This window comes from Gobius niger (assembly GCF_951799975.1).
Source record: "Gobius niger genome assembly, chromosome: 10".
Classification (NCBI taxonomy): Eukaryota; Metazoa; Chordata; class Actinopteri; order Gobiiformes; family Gobiidae; genus Gobius; species Gobius niger.
Genome location: NC_136861.1, coordinates 2,987,867 through 3,006,457, shown reverse-complemented (window position 1 = coordinate 3,006,457; position 18,591 = coordinate 2,987,867). Strand labels below are relative to the sequence as shown.

Below are 18,591 nucleotides of genomic sequence, written 5' to 3'. Positions count from 1 at the left end.
TCTTTGGTGACTTTGAAGCATGTCTCTCCTCGTCCTCATCATGGCCTGGTCCCTCTGCAGCTGCGGTAAGTGCTTTAGTAACAGCAGATCAAGATTTCATTGTAAAATCCTCTCCTTTTGTAATAGAGCCACATTCTGCCATAACTCACTGTGATGTGATAAATGTCACACTGTCACAGTCTCTGTAAATCATTATTTTATCATTTCTAAGACTCACAAAGTGTTCCGGTCTTTGTTCATCATTTATTAGCAGTAATGACCTTCCTGAATATGTTTAGAGGATGTAAAACAACAAGTGTTTAGCAAACTTAATCAAAATAATACAAAATATTGCAGGTCATGAATTCTAAATCAGCAGGTTCTAAATAAAAACAAACCAACCAGTGAAGGCAACATTTTGGTAAAAGTGATCAGTTTCTTTTAAGCGATCTTTATAATAACAGAATATTTATATTGTTATGCTTTGAAATTGTATTTAGTTACTGAATACTTGCCTTCAAAGGTATTTTGTAACGTGTTATGTTACTTTGTCTAATCAGAGGCGTATATTCTGAATACTTTGAATACTTTAATACTTGATTGTCATTATATTTATGTCTAAAAATGGTGTGTAATTACAAAAACTCAAGATGAAAATGTTGGAACACTTTTTATAAACTCACTTACCTTTAATGTCCAAACACTAAAATGTAAAACAGAACAAACATAACAGCGAGGGCTCAGACACGCCCCAAACCCCTCAGACACGCCCCCAAACCTCTAAGACACGCCCCCAAACCCCTCAGACACGCCCCAAACCTCTAAGACACGCCCCCAAACCCCTCAGTCCCCCTCAGACACGCCCCCCAAACCTCTAAGACACGCCCCCAAACCCTCAGACACGCCCCAAACCTCTAAGACACGCCCCCAAACCCCTCAGACACGCCCCAAACCCCTCAGACACGCCCCCCAAACCTCTAAGACATGCCCTCAAACCCCTCAGACACGCCCCCAAACCTCTGGGTGAGACGCCTCACCACAGGTGCACGTTTACTTTCTTTAGATTTGTAACATTTCATGAAACAGGAAATAGAATCAGACAAAATGGAAAAACAAACTAAAGCTGAACATGTTTTAGACCAAAGTTTTCCCTGAACTGAAACAGAACAAAATGTTGAGCAAAGAAACAACTTTCCAATAAATATATCATTTAATGTCGGTTCGATTCTGAAAAGTCTCCCGGACACGTCAGTATTGAGACGCTTCTCCATTTTTATCTACGGCGAGCGGCCATTTTAAAACGGCTCTTTGTCATGTGACCAACAGCAGCCAATGGTGACACGACTCTTCTGTTTCAGGAGCCGCGGCTCAGAACGAGAACTCGACAGGTAAATACAGCACACACTAACCACTGTGCCACTGACTCTAACCACTGTGTCACTGACTCTAACCACTGTGTCACTGACTCTAACCACTGTGTCACTGACTCTAACCACTGTGCCACTGACACTAACCACTGTGTCACTGACTCTAACCACTGTGTCACTGACACTAACCACTGTGTCACTGACACTAACCACTGTGCCACTGACTCTAACCACTGTGTCACTGACTCTAACCACTGTGCCACTGACTCTAACCACTGTGTCACTGACTCTAACCACTCTGTCACTGACTCTAACCACTGTGTCACTGACACTAACCACTGTGCCACTGACTCTAACCACTGTGCCACTGACACTAACCACTGTGCCACTGACTCTAACCACTGTGTCACTGACTCTAACCACTGTGTCACTGACACTAACCACTGTGTCACTGACACTAACCACTGTGCCACTGACTCTAACCACTGTGTCACTGACTCTAACCACTGTGTCACTGACACTAACCATTGTGCCACTGACTCTAACCACTGTGTCACTGACTCTAACCACTGTGTCACTGACACTAACCACTGTGCCACTGACACTAACCACTGTGTCACTGACTCTAACCACTGTGTCACTGACACTAACCACTGTGTCACTGACACTAACCACTGTGCCACTGACTCTAACCACTGTGTCACTGACACTAACCACTGTGCCACTGACACTAACCACTGTGTCACTGACTCTAACCACTGTGTCACTGACACTAACCACTGTGTCACTGACACTAACCACTGTGCCACTGACTCTAACCACTGTGTCACTGACTCTAACCACTGTGCCACTGACTCTAACCACTGTGTCACTGACACTAACCACTGTGCCACTGACACTAACCACTGTGCCACTGACTCTAACCACTGTGTCACTGACTCTAACCACTGTGTCACTGACACTAACCACTGTGTCACTGACACTAACCACTGTGCCACTGACTCTAACCACTGTGTCACTGACTCTAACCACTGTGTCACTGACACTAACCATTGTGTCACTGACACTAACCACTGTGCCACTGACTCTAACCACTGTGTCACTGACTCTAACCACTGTGCCACTGACTCTAACCACTGTGTCACTGACTCTAACCACTGTGCCACTGACTCTAACCACTGTGCCACTGACTCTAACCACTGTGCCACTGACTCTAACCACTGTGTCACTGACTCTAACCACTGTGCCACTGACTCTAACCACTGTGCCACTGACTCTAACCACTGTGTCACTGACTCTAACCACTGTGCCACTGACTCTAACCACTGTGTCACTGACACTAACCATTGTGTCACTGACACTAACCACTGTGCCACTGACTCTAACCACTGTGTCACTGACTCTAACCACTGTGCCACTGACACTAACCACTGTGTCACTGACTCTAACCACTGTGTCACTGACTCTAACCACTGTGTCACTGACACTAACCACTGTGTCACTGACTAACCACTGTGTCACTGACTCTAACCACTGTGTCACTGACTCTAACCACTGTGTCACTGACTCTAACCACTGTTGTTTCAGAGTCGTACAGTCTGAGGTTGGTCGATGGCACCAGTCGGTGTCAGGGGCGGCTGCAGGTGCAGAGGGCGGGGCAGGACTGGATTGAAGTGAGTCCACGGTTCACTCCTCTGTGGTTCGGGAACAGGGCGTGTGCGGAGCTGGACTGTGGTTCTGCTCTGAGCGTGAAGAGGAAAACCGTTCCAGAAAGAGAAGCTGTTAGTATCTATTCTCGCCGCTGTGTCGACTCTTCACTGAGCGACTGTTTTGAGTCGGACACTCGTCTCTCTGACCACAGTCTGGAGCTGAACTGTTCAGGTGAGTCTAAAACAGGAACAAAGAACCTGACTCATAGTGACTTCACTTAAAGGGCAGTAACGATGGCGAGCGTTTAGCCGAGGCGAGCGATAAATGGACGGTTGAACAGTTAAAAACATCCTGTTCGTTCATAATTTGCCGTGTTTGGCGGCTAATGCTAACGGCTATAGGAAAAATACATTGCGCAGGCTCAATTTTTATGTCAATTTCTGTTTTTAATGCCCCAAACTAAATTTTAATGACACAAATGAACACACAACAAAAGCAGTGCATATTTAATTGTTAAAGATTTGACGTTGAGATTAGACTAAAATATTTTTTTGTTAAAATGTTTTAGCAGAAATATGTGGTCAGTTTCGGCCAAAACTACAGCTGAGCCTGTTTTAGATCGAAATGTTTGTATTTACCGTGAACTGATACAGAACTAATTGTTGATCCATGAAACAAGTTTCCGATAAATATATTATAGTTTAAAGTCAGTTTGATTCTGAAAAGTCTCCCGGACCAGACGACTCTCGAACAGCCAAACAGAACGTGAGCTTCTTTCCCACTGATGAAGACGGCCATTTTGTGACACGACTCTTTTGTTTCAGGAGCCGCAGCTGAAAACTCAGGTACAGACGCCACCTAACCACTGTGTCACTGACTCTAACCACTGTGTCACTGACTCTAACCACTGTGTCACTGACTAACCACTGTGTCACTGACTCTAACCACTGTGTCACTGACTCTAACCACTGTGTCACTGACTCTAACCACTGTGTCACTGACTCTAACCACTGTGCCACTGACTCTAACCACTGTGTCACTGACTCTAACCACTGTGCCACTGACTCTAACCACTGTGTCACTGACTCTAACCACTGTGTCACTGACACTAACCACTGTGCCACTGACACTAACCACTGTGTCACTGACTCTAACCACTGTGTCACTGACTCTAACCACTGTGTCACTGACTCTAAACACTGTGTCACTGACTCTAACCACTGTGTCACTGACTCTAACCACTGTGCCACTGACTCTAACCACTGTGCCACTGACTCTAACCACTGTGTCACTGACTCTAACCACTGTGTCACTGACTCTAACCACTGTGTCACTGACTCTAACCACTGTGTCACTGACTCTAACCACTGTGTCACTGACTCTAACCACTGTGTCACTGACTCTAACCACTGTGTCACTGACTCTAACCACTGTGTCACTGACTCTAACCACTGTGTCACTGACTCTAACCACTGTGCCACTGACTCTAACCACTGTGTCACTGACTCTAACCACTGTGCCACTGACACTAACCACTGTGCCACTGACTTTAACCACTGTGCCACTGACTTTAACCACTGTGTCACTGACTCTAACCACTGTGTCACTGACTCTAACCACTGTGTCACTGACACTAACCACTGTGTCACTGACTCTAACCACTGTGTCACTGACTTTAACCACTGTGTCACTGACTCTAACCACTGTGTCACTGACTCTAACCACTGTGCCACTGACACTAACCACTGTGTCACTGACTCTAACCACTGTGCCACTGACACTAACCACTGTGTCACTGACACTAACCACTGTGTCACTGACTCTAACCACTGTGTCACTGACTCTAACCACTGTGCCACTGACTCTAACTACTGTGTCACTGACTCTAACCACTGTGTCACTGACTCTAACCACTGTGTCACTGACTCTAACCACTGTGCCACTGACTCTAACCACTGTGTCACTGACTCTAACCACTGTGCCACTGACACTAACCACTGTGTCACTGACTCTAACCACTGTGTCACTGACTCTAACCACTGTGCCACTGACTCTAACCACTGTGTCACTGACTCTAACCACTGTGCCACTGACACTAACCACTGTGCCACTGACTTTAACCACTGTGCCACTGACTTTAACCACTGTGTCACTGACTCTAACCACTGTGTCACTGACTCTAACCACTGTGTCACTGACTCTAACCACTGTGTCACTGACTTTAACCACTGTGTCACTGACTTTAACCACTGTGTCACTGACTCTAACCACTGTGTCACTGACTTTAACCACTGTGTCACTGACTTTAACCACTGTGTCACTGACTCTAACCACTGTGTCACTGACTCTAACCACTGTGTCACTGACTCTAACCACTGTGCCACTGACACTAACCACTGTGTCACTGACTCTAACCACTGTGCCACTGACTCTAACCACTGTGTCACTGACTCTAACCACTGTGCCACTGACACTAACCACTGTGTCACTGACTCTAACCACTGTGTCACTGACTCTAACCACTGTGTCACTGACTCTAACCACTGTGTCACTGACTCTAACCATTGTTGTTTCAGAGTCGTACAGTCTGCGGTTGGTCGGTGGTACTAGTCAGTGTCAAGGGCGGCTGCAGGTGAAGAGGGAGGGGCTGCAGGTGCAGGGGGCGGGGCAGAACTGGACTGAGGTTCTTCCAGTGGTGGCCCCTCTGTGGTTTGGGAGCAGAGCGTGTGAGGAGCTGGACTGTGGATCTGCTCTGAGTCTGGATGTGAAAACAGTTCCACAAAGAGAAGCTGTTGGTCTCGATCCTCGCCGCTGCGTCGACTCTTCACGGAGCGACTGTTTTGAGTCTGACACTCGTCGCTCTTCCTTCAGTCTGGAGCTCAACTGTTCAGGTGAGTCTGAAACACGACAAGAATAAATAATCCTACTTAGTTTTCAATGAGGAGGAGGACTATCGGTCGGCCTCGAGGAGATTCGGGCAAACCATCCGGCGCCTCAGGAGGGGGAAGCAGCGCTTCACCAACACTGTTTACATTGCGGGTGGGGGGCTGCTGACCTCGACTGGGGATGTCGTCGGGCGGTGGAAGGAGTACTTCGAGGACCTCCTCAATCCCGCCGTCACGTCGTCCGATGAGGAAGCAGAGGCTGAGGACTCGGAGGTGGTCTCGCCCATCACCGGGGCTGAAGTCACCGAGGTGATGAGATTCGCCCTGAGTACCTTAAGTCTCTGGATGTTGTAGGACTGTCTTGGCTGACACGTCTCTGCAACATCGCGTGGCGGTCGGGGACAGTGCCCCTGGATTGGCAGACCGGGGTGGTGGTCCCTCTCTTGAAGAAGGGGGACCGGAGGGTGTGTTCCAATTACAAAGGAATCACCCTCCTCAGCCTCCCCGGTACGGTCTACTCAGGGGTGCTGGAGAGGAGGATCCGGCCGATAGTCGAACCTTGGATCCAGGAGGAACAATGCGGTTTTCGTCCTGGTCGTGGCACACTGGACCAGCTCTACACCCTTCATCGGGTGCTCGAGGGTTCATGGGAGTTCGCCCAACCAGTCCACATGTGTTTTGTGGATCTAGAGAAGGCGTTCAACCGCGTCCCCCGTGGTGCCCTGTGGGGGGTGCTCCGGGAGTATGGGGTCCGGGGCCCTCTGTTAAGGGCTGTCCGTTCCCTGTATGAGCAGCAGGAGCTTGGTTCATTGCCGGCAGTAAGTCAGACCTGTTCCCGGTGCGTGTTGGTCTCCACAGGGCTGCTCTTTGTCACCGGTTCTGTTCATTACTTTATGGACAGAGTTTCTAGGCGCAGCCAGGGGCCGGAGGGGGTCCGGTTTGGGAGCCTCAGAGTCTCATCTCTGCTGTTTGCAGATGATGTTGTTCTGATGGACCTTCAGCTGCTCTGGGGCGGTTTGCAGCCGAGTGTGTAGCGGTCGGGATGAGGATCAGCACCTCCAAATCTGAGGCCATGGTTCTCCTTCCCCTCTGCAGGTCGGTGGGGAGTCCTTACCTCAAGTGGAGGAGTTCAAGTATCTCGGGGTCTTGTTCTCAGTGAGGGACGGATGGAGCGTGAGATCGACAGACGGATCGGTGCGGCGTCAGCAGTGATGCGGTCGCTGTATCGGTCTGTCGTGGTGAAGAGGGAGCTGAGTCGGGGCAAAGCTCTCGATTTACCGATCGATCTACGTTCCCGCCCTCACCTATGGTCATGAGATTTGGGTAATGACCGAAAGGACAAGATCGCGGATACAAGCGGCCGAAATGAGTTTCCTTCGCAGGGTGTCTGGGGGTGAGGAGCTCAGTTACCCGGGAGGAGCTCGGAGTAGAGTCGCTGTTCCTTCACGTCGAATGGAGCAGCTGAGGTGGCTCGGGCATCTGTTCCGGATGCCTCCTGGTCGCCTCCCACGGGAGGTGTTCCAGGCATGTCCTAGTGGGACAAGGCCTCGTGGAAGACCCAGGACACGGTGGTGGGACTATGTCTCCGAGCTGGCCTGGTGTGGCCTCGGGGTCAGAACAGCTGCAGGAGGTGTGGCCTCGGGGTCAGAACAGCTGCAGGAGGTGTGTGTGGATCGGGAAGTCAGACTGCCGCCCCCGCGACCCGGCCCCGGATAAAGCGGAAGAAAAAAAAATGGATGGAGTTTTCAGTGACATCACCAAAAGGGCAGTAACCATGGCGACCAGGAAGGAGGACTGAAACATTTTCAATAAAAGTACAGACACAAGAGCAAAGACTTTACTGAAGAAAAAGTATAAAAGTATCTGCTTTCAAAAGTACAAGTGAGTAGAACTTTCAGCAAAAAAGATTGTTTCAGACTTTAACCACTTCACTGTGAGGTCACACAGAGGTCACACTGAGGTTAAAATGACCTCGATATCGTCGCTATAGGAACAGTGTGACAGAGACTCTTTGAATCCAGTTAAAATGTCAAAGTAAAGAGTTTTCAAATAGTTCTGAAGTTAAAGAAACTAAAGTCATAGTTTTTATTCTGTTTGCCTTTGTTGTTTCCGTGGCGACGCTCTGACCCACATCAGAGACTCTGAAACTGTAGGAAACATGAGTGACTTTTGTCTATAAAGGAGAGACTTCCTGCAGAGCGGCTCACACTGTGACCTCATCTTCATACACAGACTCGGTGCGGCTGGTCGGGGGGCGGAGCCTGTGTTCAGGATCTTTGCAGATCCCGGACCAGTCCTTGGGCCAGTCCTGGGCCGGGGTCTGTGAGGGGGCCTTGGACCGTCACGGGGCAGAGGTGCTGTGCAGGGAGCTGGGCTGTGGGGCTCCTCTCCTCCAGGGGGCGCTCTCTCCTCTGGGGCAGACGTTCCACTGTGAGGGCCACGAGTCTAAGCTGATGGACTGTAACCGGACCAGGACCGGCCCAGAGACCTGCCCCACTCTCAACCTCACCTGTGCAGGTAAAGGGGCGGGGTCCGGGGCGGGGCCTGTAAGAAGGCGGGGCTCACCTGTGTTTGTGTCCAGAGCCGCTGAGGCTGGTGGGAGGGGCCAGTCGCTGTGAGGGGACGGTGGAGGCGGAGCTCAGAGGAGAGTGGAGACCAGTGATGACTTACCCCTCTGACCCCTGGGACATGGGGGCGGGGGGCGGCGTGTGTCGGGACCTGGACTGTGGCTCTGCTGTTTCCACAGAGATGAGAGGCGGGTCTGACTGGAGGAAAGTTTGGGGCGTCACCACCGACTGTGTGAAGAACTTTGCTCTGAGAGACTGTCTGTACTACGGGGACGGTGTGGGCTCCAGCCTCCTCCTGGTGGTTTGTTCAGGTACTGCACATTTAGCTGCTCAGTGTCAGTGTAACGCAACATAACAATGAGATGTTCCTCCCCAGAGTCAGAGCCGCTCTCACTCTCGGACAGTTCACTCGGGAGATATTTCATGTGTGTGGGTAAAGGTTAAAGTTCATCGATCCCTTCCATCTGTCAGAAATCACACAGCTCCCCCTGGTGGCCGTGTGTCATTCACCTGGCCAGCCAGACTTTCCTGTTAGTGTGTATGGCAGGCGGAGGTCAGAGGTTAAAACTGAACCCTAATTTTTTTGCGTGGTGTCGTTTCAGGCCACCAGGGGGCGCGAGAGAACCCGGAGCGCTAGGAGACCAGATCTATCACAGCACATCATCATCATTTTCCTTTTTTATTTTTATTACTACACGATCAAAGGAAACGTGTCGAGAAACATCAGCATCATAGCCATGTTTGATTCACCAAAAAAGAAATAAAAATGTTCATCATTACAGTTTTTGATGTGTGACTTATGTATGTAAACATAGAAATTTTGTCCTGATCTTGCAGATGGTCAAACTGCTGTTTACTCTAAGTTACTATTAAGGGTTTGGCTTTAGATCAGTGTTTCACTTCAGCCAAAACCCTTTTCACTCTTTGTTTCAGTGTTTTCATGTTTTGTCAATCGTGTCTGTGTGATGATACTGAAATAAACTAAACTAAAAAACAGCTCAGCAGACGACCCTTCATCCACACAGAACTCCTGTTCCTCAGCTGCTCCGGTGAAGCTGAGGTTAAAGTAACAGTCCAGCGTTTTAACATACTGAGATATGTTCTTACCTGAGCTGTGACGAGTTCTTTAGGACCTGTCTGATCTTCAGTCACGTAAACACAGCGCAGACGGCGTTAGCATTTAGCCTCTCCCTCTCTCCTCTATAGCTCCAAAACAGGTCAAGATAGAAGCTACCAAGCTCTTCCACGTTTTCCCTATTTAAATATGGTTACGTGAAGTGTTCCACTACAAAGTATAATTACACAAAATTAAACAATGTGGATTTTCTAAGCGGATAAAAGGGGGAACTATATTGTAAGGCGTAATAATACCAGGAGTAGTTCCAAATCCGAATTTCGAACTAGTTCGAATAGTTAGCATCAGAGGTCCCTATGCTAAAGTGGCTATGATAGTTAGCATCAGAGGTCCCTATGCTAAAGTGGCTATGATAGTTAGCATCAGCGGTCCCTATGCTTAAGTGGCTATGATAGTTAGCATCAGAGGTCCCTATGCTAAAGTGGCTATGATAGTTAGCATCAGAGGTCCCTATGCTAAAGTGGCTATGATAGTTAGCATCAGAGGTTCCTATGCTAAAGTGGCTATGATAGTTAGCATCAGAGGTCCCTATGCTTAAGTGGCTATGATAGTTAGCATCAGAGGTCCCTATGCTTAAGTGGCTATGATAGTTAGCATCAGAGGTCCCTATGCTAAAGTGGCTATGATAGTTAGCATCAGAGGTCCCTACGCTAAAGTGGCTATGATAGCTAGCATTAGAGGTCCCTATGCTAAAGTGGCTATGATAGTTAGCATCAGAGGTCCCTATGCTAAAGTGGCTATGATAGTTAGCATTAGAGGTCCCTATGCTAAAGTGGCTATGATAGTTAGCATCAGCGGTCCCTATGCTTAAGTGGCTATGATAGTTAGCATCAGAGGTCCCTATGCTAAAGTGGCTATGATAGTTAGCATCAGAGGTCCCTATGCTAAAGTGGCTATGATAGTTAGCATCAGAGGTCACTATGCTAAAGTGGCTATGAGAGTTAGCATCAGAGGTCCCTATGTTAAAGTGGCTATGATAGTTAGCATCAGAGGTCACTATGCTAAAGTGGCTATGATAGTTAGCATCAGAGGTCCCTACGCTAAAGTGGCTATGATAGCTAGCATCAGAGGTCCCTATGCTAATTAGCATATAGTTAGCATCAGATAGTTAGCATCAGAGGTCCCTATGCTAGTTAGCATCAGAGGTCCCTATGCTAAAGTGGCTATGATAGTTAGCATCAGAGGTCCCTATGCTAAAGTGGCTATGATAGTTAGCATCAGAGGTCACTATGCTAAAGTGGCTATGAGAGTTAGCATCAGAGGTCCCTATGTTAAAGTGGCTATGATAGTTAGCATCAGAGGTCACTATGCTAAAGTGGCTATGATAGTTAGCATCAGAGGTCCCTATGCTAAAGTGGCTATGATAGCTAGCATCAGAGGTCACTATGCTAAAGTGGCTATGATAGTTAGCATCAGAGGTCCCTATGCTAAAGTGGCTATGATAGTTAGCATCAGAGGTCACTATGCTAAAGTGGCTATGCTAATTAGCACCAGAGGTCCCTATGCTAAAATGGCTATGATAGTTAGCATCAGAGGTCCCTATGCTAAAGTGGCAATGATAGTTAGCACCAGAGGTCCCTATGCTAAAGTGGATATGATAGTTAGCATCAGAGGTCCCTATGCTAAAGTGGCTATGATAGTTAGCACCAGAGGTCCCTATGCTAAAGTGGCTATGATAGTTAGCATCAGAGGTCCCTATGCTAAAGTGGCTATGATAGTTAGCACCAGAGGTCCCTATGCTAAAGTGGATATGATAGTTAGCATCAGAGGTCCCTATGCTAAAGTGGCTATGATAGTTAGCACCAGAGGTCCCTATGCTAAAGTGGCTATAATAGTTAGCATCAGAGGTCCCTATGCTAAAGTGGCTATGATAGTTAGCATCAGACGTCCCTATGCTAAAGTGGCTATGATAGTTAGCATCAGAGGTCCCTATGCTAAAGTGGCTATGATAGTTAGCATCGAGGCTCCTTTTCCTAACTCCTTCCTAACTGAAAGAATAATTCGGAAGCATCTTGTCATGGCGGACGCTGACGCACAAAAAATAAAGTTATATTTTTACGTTTATGTATCATTTGTATGCATGTGGGATGCTTGACCGATTTTAGTTAAATCATTTTAAACTTTTTTTTGAATACATGTAGAAATGTAGAGGTTTTATAGCGTGTTCCCCACGAGCTGCTCCTCTCTGGTTGGTGTCCAGGTCCAAGGCTGACCAGCACTTTTCTGTTGCCTTCACTGGTTGGTTTGTTTTTATTTAGAATTCATGACCTGCATTAAAATAACTGTATTTGATTCTGTTGTTTAAGTTTGTAAAGCTTTGCTAAACACTTGCTTCATCTTAAGGAAAGGGTTTGGATGTTGTTTTATCGCCTCTAACCATATTCAGGAAGGTCATTACTGATTCTAAATGATGAACAAAGACCGGAACACTTTGTGAGTCTTTAAATGAAATGATGATTTCCAGATACATTTATCACATCAGAGTGAGTTATGGCAGGATGTGTCTGTGTGTGTCTGTTACTAAAGCACTGACCGCGGCTGCAGAGGGACCAGGCCATGATGAGGACGAGGAGAGACATGCTTCAAAGGCTGAGCTTCCTGTTCCACACGTCCTGAAGCTCGTCTGTGCTGTTTGTGTTTGTGTTGAGCTGAAGTGGAGGCTCAGGGTTAGAAATCAGGAACTTGAACCCAAACGCTCGCTGAGTCAACAGGGCTTTGTCAAACTGTGTTAAAGTTGATCTGTCATCGATCTGCACATTGAAGCTGTAAAAGCAGGAGCCGTCTGTGGTTTTACTCCGCCCGTCAGCTGGGGGCGCTGTATAACAGGGCACAGTCGACCTGCGTTCGACCTCTGACCCCTTGTTCTTGGTGTCTGCCATTATCGCCTCTAAGCTCTAACACCAGGAACTAACTCCTCAACCTCTTAGATCTGTGCAGTTAGTGAACGAGAACCGTCCTCCCCCAGGGGAAGAGGAAGTGAGGTTGAGGGAGAGGTTGAGGGTGAGGGAGGGGGGAGGGAGGGTCTCTCTGATACACACTTCAGACGAAGGGGTGGGAGGAGTTTGACAAAACATTGAAATAAAGTGTGAAATGAATTTGCGAACATCATCGGTGGCGCAGTGGTTAGCGCTCACGCCTCACAGCTGGAAGGTCCCGGGTTCGATTCCCACCTGGACGGGGCCTTTCAGTGTGGAGTTTGCATGTTCTCCCCGTGTCTGTGTAGGTTTCCCCTACCACTAAAAACATGTACAATAGATTCCCCTCTGGGGCCAGGACTCGCTTTGTGTAACAGAACAGACCATGTGTTAAACGTGTCAGTTCATTCAGTTTATCTGTGCTGTATCCACTTTGGAGTCTCTTTCCAGACCGTGCCGCCGTCTCCTCCTCCTCCTCCTCCTCGCGGCGCCGTCTCCTCCTCCTCGCGCCGCCGTCTCCTCCTCCTCCTCCTCCTCGCGCCGCCGTCTCCTCCTCCTCCTCCTCCTCGCGCCGCCGTATTTCCATCCATCCATTTCCTTCCGCTTTATCCGGGGCCGGGTCGCGGGGGCAGCGTCTCAGCAGAGATGCCCAAACTTCCCGATCCACACACACCTCCTCCAGCTGTTGTGACCCGAGGCCACACCTCCTCCAGCTGTTCTGACCCCGAGGCCACACCTCCTCCAGCTGTTCTGACCCCGAGGCCACACCTCCTCCCTCTTCACCACGACAGACTGATACAGCGACCGCATCACTGCTGACGCCGCACCGATCCGTCTGTCGATCTCACGCTCCATCCGTCCCTCACTGAGAACAAGACCTGAGATACTTGAACTCCTCCCCCTGAGGTAAGGACGACAGTGACGCTCTGACAGACTCGGTCACACAGGCTAGTAAAGTGCAATAAGTGTGAGACTTTAGTCTGATTGTTACAAAAAGTAAAACACTGAAACAGTTACTTTAGTAACTGAAGCCTGTGGGCTCTTGCCATGTCCATATATGGATGTTTGGAGGCGTGTAGTGTAGTTGATGCCCAGTAAAAACGGTCGGTGATGATGTCACAACATTCAAAAGAACAGAGGCGGTAACTATGGCAACTGATATTTTTATTACTTTTTGGTGAACATCTCTGACGTTTCTGATCCACATGAATCAAACAAACGTCACAATGTTGATGCTGCTCAAACCTCAGCTTTGATCCTGTAGTGAAATAATGAAAAGCCTCATGATCGTGATCTGCTGTGATGATGCGAGCAGGAGAAGTCTGTCCATCACATCAGGGCGGGCTCTCTGTGTCCTCTCACGCCCCCTGGAGGCCTGAAACCACACCACACCAAATACTTAGACATTTCACAGCACAGTTTGAAGAGCGTTAGTGACTCTGTCTCTGAGCAACCTGGCTAACGCCGTGCTGCTGTTGGAACCGCACAACAGCCTGGGGACCATGGCCCAAATTTTCCGGTGTATTTGGGAACCAATCACAGAGCGAGGAGGGACGGCAAGACGATGACGCGCTGTTCGATATACGGAAGCTTGTAGTTTATTTACGGATAATAAAAAAAAGTTTATTTACGGATCCAACATGACAGCAGCAGACACGATGCTATTGTTCGATCCACCTTTAGACCTTGTTCTAAATAATTTAGCTCAAAAGTTTACAGCGGGAACGTCATACGTCATCTCATACGATGATACGATTGGCTGTGGCCTCGTGCAGACGCATGAGAGACTTTTTTTTTTTTTTCGTATCGCCCAATAAACGAGTATGGACGATCGTAAACCACACCTCTCCTACGAGAAAATGAACTGGTGTCACCAGACTAAATATCACTTGTGATTTTAGTCTGGTGTTAGCCAGGCTAGTCTCTGAGCGTGACCTCTGAACTCTCTCTAAAGCAGAAACAAAGTGACACAGGTCCTCAGGGGGCGGAGCTGACACAGGTCCTCAGGGGGCGGAGCTGACACAGGTCCTCAGGGGGCGGAGCTGACACAGGTCCTCAGGGGGGCGGAGCTGACACAGGTCCTCACGGGGGCGGAGCTGACACAGGTCCTCAGGGGGCGGAGCTGACACAGGTCCTCAGGGGGGCGGAGCTGACACAGGTCCTCAGGGGGCGGAGCTGACACAGGTCCTCAGGGGGCGGAGCTGACACAGGGGGCGGAGCTGACACAGGTCCTCAGGGGGGCGGAGCTGACACAGGTCCTCAGGGGGCGGAGCTGACACAGGTCTTCAGGGGGGCGGAGTTTAGATCTTTTGCCACGCCCTCCACATGAGGCCACTTTATTCCTACTCCTAGTTTTGTTTTTCATCCTGAAAGAGCTCCTGATTTGTAGCAGCTCTCGACCACCTTCCTTTCAAAAGGAAGCGAGTACTTGTGTAAATACTTGAGTAACTGTTGGAGTAAAGTCTGATTTATGTTTCACTTTCATGTTAATGAGACAAAACAAACAATAAAATGTATTCCTTTGTTTCTAAAGAATAAACCATGAACTTTAGCCAAAAGGGAAGTAAAGTTAGATACACAAATATTAACATGAAGTCATTTTTTTATGTGTACTGGTACTTCAAAATAAACTACTGTAGAAGTAAAAGTACTGTGTGATACTCTATGTGCAGTTAGTGGAAACAGTTGAATAAAAGTACTTGAGTAAAAGTAACTGAGTACTCCTCGCCTCGGCCAATGGGAGCAGAGGATTATCTGTGTAAGTTCTGCACGCTCTGTGTCCTCCTCTAGGGGGCAGCACCACATTCAATGAACGGACACTGAGCAGCTCTGGAGAAGAAGATATGCAGATTTAAATGTGCAGTACCTGAACACATGACCTGCAGGTGACTGGAACGAAATGCTCCTCCACCGTGGAGACAGTTTCTCACAGGAAGCTTCATCTTCACACAGTAAGAGCTGATGATCCACACGTTACGCCTCTCAGGCCCGTCTCTCTGTTCTACAGAAACAGCAGAGCCACAGTCCAGGTCCCGACACACGGCCGCCGCCTCCAGGTCCCAGGGGCCAGCGCTAACGGACACCACAGGTCTCCACTCTCCTCTGATCTCCGCCTCCACTGTCCCGTTACAGCGACTGGCCCCTCCCACCAGCCTCACCGGCTCTGGACACAAACACAGGTGAGCCCCGCCTCCTTATAGACCCCGCCTCTGGCCCCGCCCTTTACCTGCACAGGTGAGGTTGAGAGTGGGGCAGGTCTCTGGGCCGGTCCTGGTCCGGTTACAGTCCATCAGCTTAGACTCGTGGCCCCCACAGTGGAACGTCTGCCCCAGAGGAGAGAGCGCCCCCTGGAGGAGAGGTGCCCCACAGCCCAGCTCCCTGCACAGCACCTCTGCCCCGCGACGGTCCAAGGCCCCCTCACAGACCCCGGCCCAGGACTGGCCCAAGGACTGGTCCTGGATCTGCAGAGATCCTGAACACAGGCTCCACCCCCCGACCAGCCGCGCCGAGTCTGTGTATGAAGATGAGGTCACAGTGTGAGCCGCTCTGCAGGAAGTCTCTCCTTTATGGACAAAAGTCACTCATGTTTCCTACAGTTTCAGAGTCTCTGATGTGGGTCAGAGCGTCGCCACGGAAACAACAAAGGCAAACTCAATAAAAACTATGACTTTCGTTTCTTTAAAGGAACAGGCCACGGTTTTTCCAAACTGAGATGTGTTCTTGTCTCTCTGTCTGGTCTTTGTGCAAAACGACCAAAGATGTTGTTAGCATTTAGCCTCTCCCAGTATTTTCCTATAGCTCCAAACAAGGTGAAGCTCGAAGTGACCGGGCTCTTCCACGGACACAAAGACCCGACAGGTACGGATCAACTCGTCTAAGCTCAAACCTGTTGATACGAGTTGATTCTCTACAAGACGAGAGAACTTTGTTCTTGCATGCAGATGTAACCCGGAGTAGCTGTACCGGTTCCCTACATCTCTCGCTCTTTTACGTCAGCTTTTAATATGGTTTACGAACGTAATATCGCGTTACTTTGGTCCGCTTTCGCGAGACCTCCCGCGCTGCGTCTGACGCAACTTCCTCTTTTATCATGGCCGCCCCACACACTCCATTCTCCGTGTTCGTGTGGGTGAGGCAACTCCGAGCGGCTACATAGGTACACGATAACCTCTTTAAATAGCTGGTTTTAAACTTAAAATGCTGTTGTAGTGACTGGTATACCTGTCGACTTGTAGGCGCCCCTACCTTTAGCGGGACACGACGCTGGTGCCCGTCATTTGATCCATTTAAGAGGAGACTGGTGAGCATTCATTCATTTGTTTGTATTAGCATGCTAGTGTTAGCTATTAGCCGCCAGCCCTTGTTTTGAATGGGGCTCCGGACATTGTTGTTGGTGCGGGCGCTAAAAACCTCTGTCCTCTGATCCTTTTTGTCCTATGGTGTTTGTCGTATTGATATGTTTATTTAATGCCTCACTGGCAATAATTGTAGGATGTTGTCCATGAGTTACATTAGCAGAATGAATTATGAAGGAAACCAGTTCTTGGCTTATAGCCACTAACATTTAAACTGATTGGCCTTTGAATATTTATCTTATTGTGCACAAGTTGCATTATTATTCATGGTGCAGTATTAATTGAACCTAATGATATATGAGTACTCTAATGATTATTGATTTGTTTTCGGAATTTGTACATGTACTAGACCTGTTTTGTTTGAGGATTAATGTTTAATCAACATAACTGAAAGTTGGTCCTGTCTATGCAGGCCAGGTTCCTCTCCACTAGATTCATGATCCATCCAATTGGTGGGTTCATCTAATCCCTTGATCCATCCAATCCACGGTGCACCACACCGCCTATGGACCCAGCTGATGGCGAGCTGAAAGCCCAGGACCGAAACCCCTTCAGAACCACTGTTCGGTAGGAGGCGCTGTAGCTGCTCAGCCCACACACACACTTAATCACATTCGATGAACTCTGAACACTGAACTAAATACTAAATATGAACTGAACTCAAGTCAATCAAACTGGACAATCATCCATGGGATTTTTCCCCATTATTTCTTTTTGTAAATACTGTAAATAGTGTACATATCGAATACACCCTTCACATCTTGCTGCACCATATTCTGTGTCCTGTTGTGGTTTACACTCTGTTCCATGTCCCTCTTCAGAGCCGAGCAATAGAACTTCTGGTCCTAGCCTAACATAACAAACCAAACTTACGTTCATTATCTCTTGCACCTTAAAGGGAGTGTTACAAAAGTGGCGAGCTAGCCAGGAGGGATTTGGGCTTAGTTTGAATTCACATTTGCAGTATATTGGTGTTGTATTTGAACAAAATGGATGTATTTCAAAGCCTCGACATTAAAATATCAAACTCTGTACTTGTTGACGGCATATCAGATCCAGAAACAGATAGTGAAGAAGTTATTGATTTTTGTAAACGGTATGGAAAGATTAATAGAACAGAAATAATAACCGGTTCAGAGTCCGAATTTGAGGGGACGTTTATTATTGAATTTAGCACTGATGCGGCTATAGCAGATTTGCGTCCGTCTTTACCGTACACGTTCAAATCTAGTGATGGAACTGAAACCTACCACGTTTCTGACCTGTCGATTGTGTATGCTGATTATGTCACAAAGAATAAAACTAAAAACTATTTATCAGAGCTGAAAAACCTTTCCAAAGCATCAGGCGTCGATTTTGCTGAGATGCTGAAGGCCACGATGACTCAAATTGGACAGTCCATCACCAAGCTTGACCCTGCTGTGTTGGGAAAGCGCTACTCCGAGGTTAAAGCACCACTCTCAGAGCCAGAGGTGAGGACACAACCAACCACTGATACTGTCCCCCTCTTAAACCCAGATGCTGGTCGACAGGGAGGGGAGCCGGAAAGGGGAGCCACGCATCGCCCCAGCTTGGGCCATCCAACAGCCAGCCTGGATGTGAACCCCCCGGGGATTCAGCGCTACGTGGTGGAACATATTGTAAAGAGTGAAGAGAGTTCCTCCCACCAGCAGAGACTCCGAGTGTTTTCCGGGCGTCTCCCAAGACCCGCACATGAAGCGGATTATGAGACCTGGCG

The 18,591-nt window shown here is 48.4% G+C and overlaps 1 protein-coding gene across 1 annotated transcript in view; it reads left to right on the top strand.

The window, feature by feature from the left end:
* LOC306969153 (scavenger receptor cysteine-rich type 1 protein M160-like) overlaps window positions 1-18,591 on the top strand; it is a gene marked incomplete at both ends in the record, with an annotated part of 136,075 nt that overhangs the window by 11,513 nt on the left and 105,971 nt on the right. The window contains 4 exons of the mRNA XM_079564753.1: window positions 879-1,002; window positions 1,338-1,367; window positions 2,934-3,227; window positions 5,573-5,887. Of these exons, the coding sequence (XP_079420879.1) occupies window positions 879-1,002; window positions 1,338-1,367; window positions 2,934-3,227; window positions 5,573-5,887 (763 nt within the window). The remainder of the gene's footprint in view (window positions 1-878; window positions 1,003-1,337; window positions 1,368-2,933; window positions 3,228-5,572; window positions 5,888-18,591) is intronic.